Genomic DNA, 15,950 nt, shown 5'->3' with positions numbered 1-15,950 from the left:
TCTTCTACTACTTTTGCTTCCAAAACAATCTCACCTTTACAACAGCAGACATTTCGATGCAGTAGGGGCAAGTTCCAGCCCACTTCTCGAGTGTATTCCAGGTCAGTCCAACCAGTCAAGAAGTCAATAGTCAAGTCTTCCTCTCGCAAGTGAGGATACTGTCCTCCGTGTACTAGTGGGGGCTGAACTTCTACATTTTTGGAGCAAGAGGGAGGACAGAAATGTAGAACCTTGGTTTTTAGAAGTGATCAGAGAAGGATATTCCATCCCGTTCAGGGAGAAACCTCCCTTAGTGTCCTCTCCCATCAACTTGGCAGCCTACTCTTTAGGTTTGGAGAGGTATGTGGCCATGTTACAGGAAGTCTCGTCTCTGCTCATCAAGAGGGCCATAGGGATAGTCGAAGATGTCAGCATGCCAGGGTTTTACAACTGCCTGTTCATCGTCCCAAAGTCATCAGGAGGTTGGAGACCTGTCTTGGACATCAGAGCCCTGAATTTCTATGCTCAGACTACAAAATTCGATATGGAGACCACCCATTCAGTCCTGTCCTCCATCCATCAAGGGGATTGGATGGCGACTATAGCTATGCAGGAGGCATATTTCCATGTTCTATTTCATCCAGAAACCAGGAAGTATCTGCAGTTTGTGTTCCAGGACAAGGTCTTCCAATTTTGAGTGCTGTGCTTTGGCCTCTCTACAGCCCCTCAAGTCTTCACCCATATCCTTGCCCCATTAGCAAAGTGGCTACATCTCATGGGGGTCAACATTTGTATATATCTAGACAACTGGCTCCTATGCTCCCCCTCGGAATCAAGTTGCATGAAGGACCTCAGAAATACACTTCTGTTAGCCCAAGAGTTGGGCCTGTTGATAAACTTATGCAAATCCCAACTACAGGCAGTCCCCAGTTATCGGCGGGGTTCCGTTTCTGAGGGTGTGATGATAACCGAAAATCGGCGATTTTGGCGATTTTTCGGGGGTTATCGGTGCCAAAAAGCGCCAATTTTCAGTTATAAGCGCCTCTGTTAGGTATGTATCGGCGCCAAATCCCAATTATCGGCGCTGATAAGCGGAAATCAGCAATTTTCGGGCGCCGAAAATTGCCGATTTTTGTTGCTAGACAAGCTCCATAAAACCGAATCAATGTTAACCGAGCCCGCCGTTAACCGGGGACTGCCTGTAGTCCAGAGTCGGTTGATTCTGTATTTGGGAATGAAGATCGATGCTCAGACTTTTCAGGCTTTTCCGTCTGACAAGAGAATCCAATCCTGCGTTCAGACAGCTCGGAACTTCCTCTCTCTCCCATCATGCTCAGCCAACGAGTGGACGAGTTTGCTGGGCACTCTCTCATCCATAGAAAAGTTCTTTCCTTTAGGGAGACTACACACGAGGGTGTTACAGTTCTTCCTAAAGGCCAGTTGGCAAAGGAAGAATCTTCCGGACTCATTTGTCTTCCCGATCACTCAAAAGATCAAGGAGGACCTTCATTGGTGGCTCGTGACAGGAGGATTCACAGAAGGGAAATCTCTATGCCCTCTGAGCTCCAACCTCACATTATACTTAGACGCATCAGATCTGGGTTGGGGGGCTCTGTTAGAAGACAAGGAAGTTTCAGGGACATGGTCACAATCCGAGAGAGGACTTCATATCAATGTGAAGGACCTGAAGGCAATACACTTGGCCCTTCAGCAATTTGCAACAGTGACTTTCAACTCCACAGCATAGTCCACTCGGACAATATGACAGCTCTGGCCTACATAAGGAATCAGGGAGGGACCCACTCCTCTTCGCTGTATCAAGCAGCCAGGGAACTTCTTATCTTGGCACAAGAAAACCTAACAAAGATTGTCACCTGCTTTACACAGGGCAAGCAAAATGTCATAGCTGACGAATTAAGTTGTTGCAAACAGGTCCTACCCATAGAATGGACACTGAATCTGCAGGTGTGCACCTACCTGTGGAAATGGTGGGGAAAGCCGCGATAGATCTGTTTGCAACGTTGAGGAACCACCGACTTCCCTTGTATTGTTCACCAGCTCTGGACCCTCTCGCGTGGGCAACGGATCTGATGCTCCAGGACTGGTCGAACCTGGATGTCTATGCCTTCCCACCATTCAGCATGGTGAGAAACATAACCAAAAAATTTCTCTTGCATGACAACATGTCAGTGACTCTGGTAGCTCTTTTTTGGCCACAGAAGGAGTGGTTTCCGGATCTCCTTGATCTTCTGGTAGATTTCCCAAGACTACTGCCACAGCGACGAAATCTACTCAAGCAACCGCACTGTCACCCATTCCAACAAGGACTATCCATTCTCGCTCTGATAGGCTTCAGACTGTCAGGAAGCTTGTCAGAGCGAAAGGCTTTTCGAGACCAGCTGCGGAAGCGGTTGTAAGATGTAGACGCCAGTCTTCCTCCAACATCTACCAGAACAAGTGGGCAATCTTCCGCAACTGGTGTACAAGACACAATGTATCATCTACTTCTACCTCTGTAGTGCAAATAGTAAATTTTTTGCTATTTTTAAGGTCCTCCTAAGGGTTAGCTACACCCGCAGTCAAGGGCTACAGAGCAATGCTAAACTCTGTATTCAGACATAGAGGTCTTGGTCTGTCAGCTGATAAAGACATCAGTGATCTAATCAAATCACTGACCTAGTCAAATCACTGGACACTTCGAAACAGGAGAGGTCAGATTCCGTATCCTGGAATTTTGATGTTTTAAAATGGCTTCCAGGCCCTCCTTTTGAGCCTCTTCAATCCACATCCCTCAGGGATCTCGCAAGGAAGACCCTTTTTTTAGTAGCTCTTGCTACTGCTAAGAGGACTAGTGAGTTGCAGGCCTTGAGCAAGAAGGTAGGATTCGCACAAGGAGACACAGTCTGCTGCTTTACTATGGAATTCATAGTGAAGAATGAAATGCCAACCAGTCCTTGGCCCGTTCATGTCACAATCAAGGGTTTAATCGACATTCTTCATCCTACAGACCAAGATAAAGCTCTTTGTCCAGTAAAAGCGTTAAAGTATTACCTGGAGAGGACTAAGAGAATCAGAGGCATGTCTCCTAATTCCTGGTGTTCAGTTAAGGACCCGGCCCGTCCTGTATTCAAGAACCCGTTGGCGTTCTTCTTGAGAGGCATAATTTGCAAGTCTCACATTAAGACTCAAGAAGACTCGCCTATTTGCCCATGAAATTAGGGCAGTATCAACTTCACTTGCCTTCAAGTGGAGATTATCCCTTTCTACAATTGCGCAATCCACCTTCTGGAGGTGCAAGTCAGTGTTTGCGAATTTTCATCTGTGTGATATTGAGACTGTACATGAAAACTGCAGTACCCTTGTCCCATGAGACTGTACATGAGAACTGCCCATTACCCGTGGCTGGCATGGTGTTGGGGGAGGAAGGATAGGAGGTATCCCTTCCATTCCTCTATCCTCTCGCCTTGAATTTAGGTTGTTGAGTTCGGGAAGTTGGGGGGTACTGAGTACCTGGAGCACCCATCATTCTTTGTGTCTTGTTATGAGTGGGTATGGGTATCTGGTTTTTATATGGTTTATGTGTAACTTGTTTTTTATGGTTTTGGTTGTGGTACTGTGCCCAGGGCAAGGGCTTTTGTTTATATTGTATGCTTTGGCAGCCATCGGAGTACTCCTCGGCTGCAGTCCCACTGATGTAAAGGCACCCCTGGCTTCACTGCCATGCCACTACGGTCGAGATGAGCTTCACCAGAGGCAGTAATTTCCTGCTGTAGCTCTCTCACCAGGTAGGTTACAACAAACATTTTAGCAGTGTTAACTACTTTGTTTCAAAATCCATTTCCATCTATGAGTGTTTTTCAAGTAGTAAGTGCCCATGCATCCCACCTCCTATCAATGTGGGATTCAGCTGTGTAGTTACTTGGTAAGTAACTTATATGAAAATGACATTTTTATCATAAAATAAAGTTTTATATATACTTACCAAGTAACTACATGATCAGAGCCCTCCCTCCTCCCCTCGCATGGATATAGGGCATAAACGAATTGGGCTCTTTAGTAGTTTTGTACCTGTCGTTTCCCAAAAGTGGGCAGGGCAAGTTACCTACAACAGAATATTGGAACGCTACAGCGAATTTTCAAATTTAAGCTGCCAATAAATGAAACTAATAGCTATGTAGTCACTTGTTAAGTATATGTAAAACTTTATTTTATTATAAAAATGTCATTTTCTATCAGCAAATAGAAGCCTGTGGTGTCCAAAAACACATTTCCTTTGGCTTCACAGTATAATTAAGCAGTCACACCAATTTACGACAAAGAAGGTGGTATGGTACCATGTGAGAACACATGAAGTTTAGGGAATTGTTCTGCTCTTTATGTTTAGGGGAAACTCTCAGTTGTTTCAGTACTGGGTGTTGGTGTCTGAATATGTCAGACCACCAATTTCACCATCTACATGAGGGATATCACTCACAAGTCCTTGGACACTTTCTCTTAAGGTATCATGGAGGGCATGCCTTGCAGAGTGTGGGCAGTGTGCATGGTCTTTTTTTGCTGCCTCTTTACCTTGTTGCAGGCAGCCTGTGGCTATGATTCTTGCTGGCAGTGTCTGATGCAGTTGTATCATAACAGAACTCCCTATCTGAAGGTAATGGCCAAAGGATGAAACTGCCTCCACCTTCCCGGAAAGAGTGGGATTTGTTTAAATCTGTTATTTATCAGCAAGTTTTTTTTATAATACAATAATTATATCTACTGAGGATTTTACCATAAAACAAAGAATATGTATTAGCAGTTTTATCCTGATTTTTCTAGTGTGTAGAGTTCATCGAAAATACAAAATTCTGGAACACATACATATCAGCCTCTGCATCAGTAAATGCAAAGCTGTATAGTTGGTTCAGAAGTGATCTTTCCCATATTCACATATGTTACTAAGAAACTGTTGTTTGTGGGTTTGACTGCCTTTGCTTGTAATATTGTGCTTTTTCATGCCCTGTCTTGTAAGTTCCAAGCATCTTGGCAACTGGGCAGGGGTATCCGGTAATTTCATCTTGGCAATTTCATTGCAGTAATTTCATCACATGGTAATTACATATTAGACATTGTCATTGCAGTGTAATTACGTTGCAATACATTGCATCATCAGTAATTTCATGGCTTGTTTATTCATCGCAGTGTAAAACCATCACAAAACAATATTTATTCTGGAAAGAAATGTAGAGATTCAAAGGTAGATTAAAAAAAAAGGCAAAACTTATTTATTGACATTTCCCCTTAGATAGTCCAGTATTTCACTATTTTTTAAGTCATTGACAAGGGAAATCTACTTACTGGGTATCTAATTGCCCATAAAAGACAATTTATGGACAATTCCTCTTATAAAGTCCAGTAGTTTGTGATTTTCTAATTGCTAAGCCATTCAAATTCACCTGTTTCTTTGCTCAAGTCCTGCATACTACATTTCCTATACTGTATAAGAAATTGTTTCTTACAGTTTTTGGTTTTTGCTATTTTTCTAAAAAAGAACACTCACAAGCATAAGAAAACAAAAAAAGCTTGTTGATAATGGTAATCTGTTTGTGAGAGAGAGGACAAGTGGAGAAAATACTATTTGGAAATGTGGTCAAGTTTATACAACAAAGTGCCACGTAAGAGTTCATACAAATTGAGAATCCATTACAAAACTATTTGGAGAACACAGTCATGCAGGCAGTGATGCTCATGTTAAAGCTAGTGCTGTAGAGTGATAAATGCCACGAAAGAGAAAGCGATTTTGACTCGGGAAACAACGCATTGCATTGCAACCCAGGCATGTGTTGGGGTATCCCAAGCAGTTGCTGTCAGCTACCAACCCTCCGGTACTTAAAAAGGAATCTTTGAGATATTAGAAATGTAGCAGCACAGGGCCCTGCAAATCCAGTATGTTTACTCCAGTTAAACATACCTCCTGACTACAAGGTAACACATGCAAATCAACCTTTTCGTCTGTTTGACAGTGATGATGGACCAGACCAAATTATTCCATTTTCGACTCAAAGAAATCTACAGGTATTATCCAGTGCAAGCAATTGGTATGCAGATGAGACTTTCAGAACAGTACCCCCTTTATTCAAGTAGCTTTACACAATACATGGTATCATGAATGGTGATGTTTTGCCTCGTGTTTATGTTTTAATGGCCAAACAAACTGAAGAGAGTTACAAGAAGCTTTTGTCAGAACTAGAAGCCTTAGATCCAACCTTATCACCAAACACAATAACTACCTATTTTGAATGCGGAGCAATTAATGCTTTCAGAGCAGTTCTTCCCAGTTCAAATCAAAAAGGTTTTTTTTTTTCAAATGTTTATTTCGATCCATTCAGTCAAATGGTCTACAACAGTTGTGCAAAACTGATGCAGAATTTGCATTAAAAATGCATATGATTGCAGCAATTGCATTTGTGCTGGTTGTAGATGTAGTAGGCTCATTTGAATATTTAAACGATAATAATGGTTATCCTGAAGAAGCACAAATTGTCTTAGATGCTGCCAAGCAAGGTGCCTCTAAAACAAACAATTCTTGTGAAGGCTGGCATCGATCGTTCAGCAAGTTGATTGGAGCATCTCATCCTACGATCTCAAAATTTTTCGACATTTTGATGAAAGAACAGTCAAGAAATGAAGCAGTGATGGAACAGGTTGCTGCTGGTTCAGACATTCCTGGTCATAAAAAAAAAATATAAAGATAGTACCGTAAGAATCCAACGCATAGTCAGTGACTTCGAAAATTGCGAACTACTGGACTATCTAAGGGACAATTTCCCATAATTTGTCATTTTGAGTATTGATGAGATCCATTTAAATGTCTTTTTTTAGAATTTTATTTTTATTTGTTTACCTTTGAATTTCTTTACACATTGTTACGTAATAACATGTATCAGTTTGTATTAGTAGATGAATAAATAATTTTTAATGCATATCACCTTTCTGTACATTTTTATATCTTGAGGTGTGATTTTTTCCTTTGAATATCTTTACATTTTTTCAAAATAAATATTGTTCTGTGATGTTTTTACCTTGCAATGAAAAAACCATCGATGAAATTACTGACAATGTAATGTATTGCAACATAATTACATTGCAATGAAAATGTCTTAATATGTAATAACCATGCAATGAAATTACAGTGAATCCTGGGCAGGTATTAATTCCCACCTAATGAGTGAGTCTCTGACATAAGATGAAGGTTTGTACACTTTGTAAGAACAGACTTGCACAATTTTTTTTTGTAAAATTAATTGCATTTTTCGTAGATATGCAAACTTTTTATCTTATAACAGTTGTCCCACCTCTAACGCTGCATTTTCCACATAACCAAAGGGAAAATTGAGGCATCAGTCAAGTGAGTAGCAGAGAATCCCCATCATGCTCCTCACACTGGACCTATAGCAAACCTGTTGATCATCTGAGTGACCAAACCATCTTGCATTTAAAGGTTATTCCTATATAAGTTGAAAGGTTTTATGTATAGGAAAATGCATTTTACAAGAAAATTTGCAGTCTTGTGCAGGATGTCAAATGCATTTACATTTTGTTTTCTTGCTTATACTAATGTCAGGTTTAGGACTTGAGATCCAGTATAGAATTTGATGAGAACAAACAGCATTACAATTCCAAACCCATTGTTCTTGGTAACTCACTGAAACAGCTGCAGTCTTTGTAAGGGCCATTTTTTCCACTTGACAAGTGGTACAGTAGAACCATTACCGCAGAGTGGATTAGTATAATATGCATCTTTTAACACTGGCTGATGAGATGAAATACCAGATATAAACATTTTTTATGCCTCAGTGTGACAGGAAAGCTAACATGGCTACTTTATTTATTGGCAACCTATGTGAATGAGAGTCTGTTCCTGCTATTTCATTCTAAATCCTTTAATTACAGGTTGAGTTCCCAAAAGTTATTTATAATCATGAGACCGATGAATTAAAGAGTTCATCAACTGGAAGCCTTATATCTCCACATCTGCCTCAATCACACTTGGAGTCTAAAGTCAGCACCACAGCAAATTCTAAAGGCCCATCACATACCTCCAGCCCTCGAAAAGATACAATGTATGTAAAAATCTAAATCTAAATCTTGTTTTTTTTTTGTGACTCAGTTTAATTGTTTTGTAAGGAAAATTTTCTAATGTTGCTAATGTTGTGAGTAAATTGTTTAGTTTGTTTTGTAAGGAAAATTTACTAATACAGTATTACTAATGTTGCGATTCAATTGGAGAAAAATTTGTGTGATGTGTCAGAACAGAAAAACTACAACTATATCTAGATTTGAATATAAAGGATTAATTAATTAGTTCTGTGGTGGTACCAAAAAAGTATATTATCCAGATCTCCATAATTATCCAGGTCTCCATAAGACAGACCAGCCAATCTCAAAGAATTCTCTTATAGTTGGTCTCGGCCACAGTAGTGCATGTTGACACAGTGATAGAATATAAAGGATAGAATATAAAGGGCTCTATCTCCTGTCCACACAGCGACCACCTCAGCTTTCCACTTCATCTTTCAGATGTGACAACAGAGCATATGTTATCTATCTTCTTTGTGACACTCCAGGTCTTTGCAAGGCAAATGTTCACCCTAGTCCCATGCCTTTTCACCGGGGAAAGTGGGTGGGTTTGAGGACTCACAGCGACTACCAAAAATAGGCTTTTCCTACGTCAAAACCTGTTTTTTTTTTGTATCGTAGCTGCTGTTTGTCCTCAAAGGAGCTTACAAAAGAAATTGACAGGTGATGAAATGGCTTAGCACCTAACAAATAAAATCCAACAATGCAGATAGATTTTTGCTCTGAAATATAGTCATAGGTTATTAACCATTTTCTTTAGTCCTGATACCCAATAGGGTTGGCAATAAAGAACAGAAAACAGCACACGAACCTATACAGTATATATTATTCTTTGTGGTTCTAAGGAGACTTCCCATTATGTTGGGTCTGGCTGTCGAATTATTGCACATTCTTGAGCAATAACTCAGTATGACCACCACTCTCTTGGCAATAGTGATTCAGGAATTTTTATCCAAGGTAAAAACAAATTTTATCAACCATTTTCTTTATTCCAGGTGCCCACTGGGGCGTGGCAATAAAGAACAGGAAACATGAATCTGTATATGTATATATATATATATATATATATATATATATATATATATATATATATATATATATATATATATATATATATATATATATATATATATACATATATTATCCCTTGTGGTTTTTAATTATGTTGAATCTGGATGAGGGATTATTGCTCCTTCCTACTTCAGGAATACTGCCTCAAATAACCACCCTGTACACTCTGAGACTTTTTGAAGGAAACATTTCCAAAGAAAGTTAATGGTGTACAGTAAACCCCCTGTATTTGCGGGGATGCGTGGTTTTTTTGTGAATAGCTAAAATCCGTGAATACTTAAAACCCCTCAAAAAACACTTAGAACTGCCTATTTTGATAGTTTAAACACAAGAAAAACCCTCTAAAAATGCTTATACCTGAGTATTTTAATAGTTTTATCACCGAAAATGCATTTACAGTAGTCATGAAAATATGAAAATACAGTAATTAGTGAATATATCTCAGTGAAAAATACCACGAGTGGGCGAATTTTCCGCGAATAATGGGTAGGTACATTCCACAGAGAAATCCGCTAATATGTGAGTCTGCGAATCATGAGAACGTGAATACAGGGGGTTTACTGTACTCACCTTTTGGATGTCATGCAGTTTAATAAAGGAGTGAGGGTCTGTATTTTTAATGAGGGAAGCTAAAATAATTCTCAGCCCATGTAGAGAGAGAGAGAGAGAGAGAGAGAGGTTTGTTGGTACTAGGTTGTGAGAAAAAATAGGACCTTATGGGATGTTTGCCATGACTTTTAGGTAAATGTTGAGTGCTTGAAAATTCCCTTATCAGAAATTAGGATTTTCCCCTTAAAAGGTCCTCATTCTTGGCCAGGAATAATAGGCCAGAGACAGTAGTAAATGACAACTAGGTGTATGGGTGATGAAACGATGTCCCTGTCTAAGAGAACCCAGTACAATAATCTGAGTTCATGATGCCAAAGCAGCCAAGAAGAATGCCTTTTGGAGCATATGATTTGTTGTATTTGGCCCACTGAATTGATGGGATGACAGGAGTCCAAGAACTTTATTCAGGGACCAGGGAAGGGGAAGCCTTGTGGGAGCTGACCTGTGCAGTGCAGAAGACTTGAGAAGGGAATTAACAATTTCTGTACTATTAGAATCAATTCTGAAACTTTAAAGTGCTGCCTTGTACGCCATGGTGGTTGTAATAGCAAGGCACTTGACCTCACAAGACATATAATAGAAATGTAAAACTGTTTCAACAGATTTCTGCTGGGCTCTCAGTGTGGAGGTAATCTAACCACATTTTCCATATGGACTGGTATGTCGGATAGATGAAGCCCATAGTTTTTGCACTGGGTACCTAGCAATGTTAGGTAAATAATCTTCATGGAAGACTAGATTTTAAAAATTCACATGTGAAGGTCCCAGCTCAGAAAGGAGGATGTATAGACGACTTCTCCTCCTCCTGTCAGGGATAAAACAGCAGACACTAATGGAATCTATTCTCTAGCCCATTGTTGAAGAAATGAGTCAATGACTGTTTGGCTAATTTGGGGCCACTAGTTAAGCAGTGTTGTTGAAAACTAGTAGGTTATTCAAAGCTTTCAAAATCTAGGACAATGGAGGAAAAAAGTATATAGTCCACTATTTGTTCCAGTTATGTAGGAATGCATCTCTTGCTACTGCTTGAGTGTCCAGGTCCAGAGACACAAACACAGCAAGTTGATCTTTCTTTCATGTGGCAAACAGGTCTAATTTTGGATATGGAAGCATGTTAGCAATCACTGACTTGAGAGGGGCTGAGCATGAGCCCAACATCTTAATATAAGACACTGCAGTCATATTTTCTAGGACTAATCAAATGTGGGTCCCTTTTGGACGTTTCAATTTTCTGATATGGAAAGACTGTCCACAGCAGGAGGCTTACATGACATTCCTTCAGAACAGTTGACCATGTTCCTACTGCCTCACGATCCTCCTAATGGCCTCCCCAACCTGTTAGGAGGCATCCACATGTATTATCACTCATATGGATGATGGAGTCAGGTTGACGTGTTTGCCAGACACCCCTTCCAGGTCCACGGATGGAGCACCTTCACAATCACAAGTAAAGGCGATCGCAAAGACTTTCCCCGGGAAGTAAGAGCCAGACTCTTTACATCCTACAGTCGCAATCTCAGGATTAGGTCTACCACAGACACAAACTATAACAGGCCCAGACTTTGTTCCAATTTTCATCTGGTAAAGCTGAGCTGTGCGAGGAATCTTCTAAGGTTCTTCCTTATTCTGGATATGGAAGCATGATAGCAATTACTGACTTGAGAGGGGCTGAGCATGAGCCCAACATCTTAATATAAGACTGCAGTCATATTTTCTAGGACTAATCAAATGTGGGTCCCTTTTGGAAGTTTCAATTTTCTGATATGGAAAGACTGTCCACAGCAGAAGGCTTATATGACATTCCTTCAGAATAGTTGACCATGTTCCTACTGCCTGACAATCCTCCTAATGGCCTCCCCAACCTGTTAGGAGGCATCCACATGTATTATCACTCATATGGATGATGGAGTCAGGTAGACGTGTTTGCCAGAGACCCCTTCCAGGTCCACGGATGGAGTACCTTCACAGTCACAGATGAAGGCGATTGCAAAGCCTTTCCCCGGCAAGTAAGAGCCAGACTCTTTACAATCTTTACAATCTCAGGATTAGATCTACCACAGACATAAACTATAACAGGCCCAGACTTTGTTCCAATTTTCATCTGATAAAGCTGAGCTGTGCAAGGAATCTTCTAAGGTTCTTTCTTATTCTTGTTTGAGTGCTGTTGGCAAGAGACAGCGGGCCACGAAGAGTATCCCAACAAAATCCTTGCCTCAGAAAACTTCTGCTGGATATAAGGTGAAACTTGTTCCTATTTATTAGGACACCTTTTGACTGGAGTCTTGACTACCACTCTCGGGTTTCGACAGCAGTTAAATGCCTTCTTTCCTGAGCTCCCATTAAATAAATAAGTACAGTATATAGAAAAGGTATGCAAACAATGTGTTTGTTGAGATTTGACAGGTCAAGGCTCACCCTTTGTTTGGAGGAATCCTTCATGGGGAGGCTGAAGAGTGGTAGCAAATAAACCCATCTTTTTATATGGCCCCCCTTTGGTCTGATTTTTGGAAAAAAAGTCCTTCAGAGAAGGGGGAAGGTGAGACCACCCTCTACCCTAGCCCATTGAAAATTATACTATCCCTTGCCTTTAATATGCAATCAAAGAGTATCTTGTCTGCTTCAGGAGGGGTGGTGCTGCTATTGTTGCCTTTTCTTTTGTTGTTGGAGGGATCCTTTAGTAGTGACTGAAGGCTTGTATGGCTCAGGTTCATACTAAGCTTTCTGAGGCTAAGGAAGAGGAAACTCTCAAGGGCATTGTTCTTAGATTCCCCTTTTCCAAGAATAGCATATATTTTGCAGTTTTGTTGTTCAGCTTGTTCAATCAGTTTTGTGACGAACAGATTCTTCAAATAGGTCCTGACAGGAGGGGGAAGAATGTCATAGAGTGCTTCCCATAGGGTCCGCATAAATGTTTTGGCTACTGCAGTGAACTTTGTTCTTGAAGACTCCGGAAGCTTTCATAGCTACTTCCAGCGTAGTAGTAGAAGTTGTAATATTGAGGTGGAGCCTAACATAAAGTTCAGCCTTGGCTGTCCTCAGATTTTTCTCAAAGGGTCCCAAGTAGCTAGGTAGCCATGTCCAATGGGGGTTTTTTCCTCTCATAAAGAAGGACAAGTGTTGCCCTTCCCTTTGTAGAACTATCAAATACTAGGATGGCAGAGACCAATGGCTTTTATTTTTGCCTTAAACTCTAGTTTCCCAGACGCCACAAAATTCTGAAATTCCATCTTTACACGATTGATTGTTTCAAAAGTGAATAGACAGAAGGCTGGTGCCTCCCAGAGAGATTATTGGTTCTCTAAAGTTATTGTCTAACTAATTTTTCATTAAACAAGAAAAAGGTTGCTGCTATGGCTTTCACTTATATATTGATGGGCAGGGTAACTGTCTTCTTCGACAATTTCTGAATTCCTACTGAAGGAGGGACCAAGCATCATTCAGTATTGGGAAAGGCCACTCTGCCCCCAAAATTCTACATGCTCAGCCTCAACTATAGCTTTCCTTTCATTAATGAGGTATTTTCCATCTGGTGAAAGGGTGCACATTGAGGCATCTCACCAAGGGTTATCAGTATCATTTTTAGAGGCAGATATTGGTGCCCATACTACATTTTGATTTGAGGTTTTTTAGTCCAACCTAGTCTTATTGTTACCAGTCAGAGCTCTGGGAGTGAGTAGGCTTTCTCATATTACCCATCTGATTTAAACGGGGATCTAGACATCTAATTTAACTTTTTTTTTGGCTTGGGTTTTTTATTACCCTGTTCCCATGACCTAATTTTTTTTTGTGAGAAACCAATCTCTGCTTGGGCAGACTGTGTAGCTTTTGTATCCTCTTGTTTAAAGGATGAGAAATTTTTACACATCACACCCAGTTCCATATCCAGGACATCTGAATTCCTCTTGAGAGTCAGATAGCATGTCTCTGATATGCTGAGGCTAGTAGCAAGGGCATCCTCGATACTGTTCATGATTTCCTCCTGGAATTCAGAAAGTACAGCAAACATAATTTGCCCCTTTGGGAAGCCTGAAAGAACAGATTGAGCCAAGGCAGTTGTATCACCACTGCCTGGCAGCATAGAAAGTACGGCAAGCTGAATTTCCTATTAGGGAAGCCTGTACAGAAGTCCAGGATAAATCACTACCCCCTAGAAAGTGCAGAAACTTCAGATGGGGTTGGGTGGATCCTATCACGGTCCCCTTCAATCTGGTTGCTGCATAGGAGAGGCAATATTCTCATCTGAGGTACCTCTTTCATGTAAAGCTGAAGACTGTTCCCTAGATCTTCCAGATTCAGAAGGGAAATTTCAGTGCCTTTATCCACTTCATGTCAACTATTAATTACCTCTCTCCCAAGGAAAGACTTCGTCTCCATTCGAGGAGTTGAGGTGGGAGTTCCTAGAATCCACTGCTTTGGAGTATTGACCCAAATGTGGATTTTGCTTGGTGAGGGATTGAAACACACTGCCGTAGTTGTGGTGGAATGATGTACTCTCCTCCTTCCTTTTGAAACCTATAACTTGTATAGTTAGCTTAAAAATTAGCTCTTTCATCATTTAAATTTGCTACCAGGAGCATGTTGCATATTTCACACATGTTTGGCAACCAACTAAATAAATTTTCCTTTATTCCTTCAGGGGCTGGCTTTTGGCAGGTAGTTATGAGCCATTTCCATAGCAAAGGGCAGATTGAGCAATTCTTCGTGGTGCAGGTATTCTGTGGTCCCGCATAATAGCAGCCCAGTAGTGATAAATGGAACAAATGTTTATTAAAAACTACCTAGTGTTAGCTACCTATATTACTGTATAGGCAGCAAACACTTAAAATTAAAACGGGCTGACATGACCACCTGTCCACAGTATGATGTAAGGTAACATGATCAGTGGGCCATATCCATAAAATAGTTGTAATGTATTAAAATATTAATTCACAATCACTACAATAACATTGCCTTAAAGGATTTAGTTACAAATACTTCTAAACTAAGTTAAGACAAAACTATACATTTTATAACTTTTGATTACCCAGTCTATTCCTAAGCACCAGGTAAAGGTTATAGGCTACATTAGTTGGTACATTATTAAAATCACTAATTATTGGAATTATTGTGCCAAATTTATATGAAATCAGTATCTCTAAGGTACAGATTAAAATTGGTTGGCAAAGCCCCCTTAGAAAAATGGCAAGCTTCCCAATGATTTTTCTAACACCTATAATGTCACTACCAGTTGGAAGTAGATCTGCAAGAATGTTTCCTTTAACACGTGAAAAGAACCCCGATATTATGAATAACTGGGAAACTTTCTGTATAACAAAATCCATTTAGTTTGATTATAAAATACTACAAAGGATATACAGTGCTGGCCTTCTGTAAACACCAAGGCATGTAAGTCAAGGACGATTGGGAACTACTATCGCAGCTATGTTTTGCAAACAAGAAGTTAGGCTAACCTACTTAACTCCTTCTGTAACCGTAGATTGTCTATCAATGTTAAAAAATCATTGACTAATTAGTTTAAATAAAAAAATTGTTTAATATTTTTCATTAATGCTAATTATCATTTTGTGAGAAAAAAAAAAGCACGGCAATTACAGCTTAGCCTGGCAATCTATTCCTAGCTTCTCGCCTTGCTGGAGATCTACTGGCTCCCAATTTTAACAAGTATAAGCCTAACCATTAAAATTTTAAGGAGCTGAAACTTTTCATTGGGTCCTGAAACTATGTACTTAGCTTGGGTAGTGTTAGGATGATGGACAAATGCAGTATTGAACACCATTTCTGGAGCAAACACTGGGGATGCATGAACTCTGTGCAGACCAGAGTATAAGGAGGAAGGTAGCCAAAATACACACTGTTGTCAGGTCTGTGAGAGTAGGGTAAAGGAAAAACCTAGGTAGTCATTGTGTGGACAAGACATAGATCCCTCCTGCCCTGAGTCTTTTATATTCTATCACTGTGTCAACATGCAGTATTCTGGCCGAGACCAGCTATAAGAGAATTCTTTGAGATTGGTTGGTCTTTCTTAAGGAGCCCTGTGGGACCATGAGAGTGTAACTCCTTTGAGGACAAACAGTGGCTACGCTATCAAAAATATATATTATTTACTAAGAAGCATCGGTTTTGCAGGGGACAGAAATGCTTTACCATCACCAACCAGGATTCAGGATTTTGGTGGG

General features: G+C 40.2%; 1 protein-coding gene across 1 annotated transcript in view; it reads left to right on the top strand.

Moving 5' to 3' along the window:
- The window catches only part of LOC136831091 (probable E3 ubiquitin-protein ligase HERC1), an 801,341-nt gene that overhangs the window by 440,185 nt on the left and 345,206 nt on the right, over window positions 1-15,950 (top strand). The window contains exon 37 of the mRNA XM_067091041.1: window positions 7,909-8,078. Within this exon, the coding sequence (XP_066947142.1) occupies window positions 7,909-8,078 (170 nt within the window). The remainder of the gene's footprint in view (window positions 1-7,908; window positions 8,079-15,950) is intronic.

This window comes from Macrobrachium rosenbergii, chromosome 48, assembly GCF_040412425.1.
Source record: "Macrobrachium rosenbergii isolate ZJJX-2024 chromosome 48, ASM4041242v1, whole genome shotgun sequence".
In the NCBI taxonomy this organism is placed as follows: domain Eukaryota; kingdom Metazoa; phylum Arthropoda; class Malacostraca; order Decapoda; family Palaemonidae; genus Macrobrachium; species Macrobrachium rosenbergii.
Note: the sequence above shows the minus strand (reverse complement) of the source record. Positions and strands in the feature narration are given on the sequence as shown.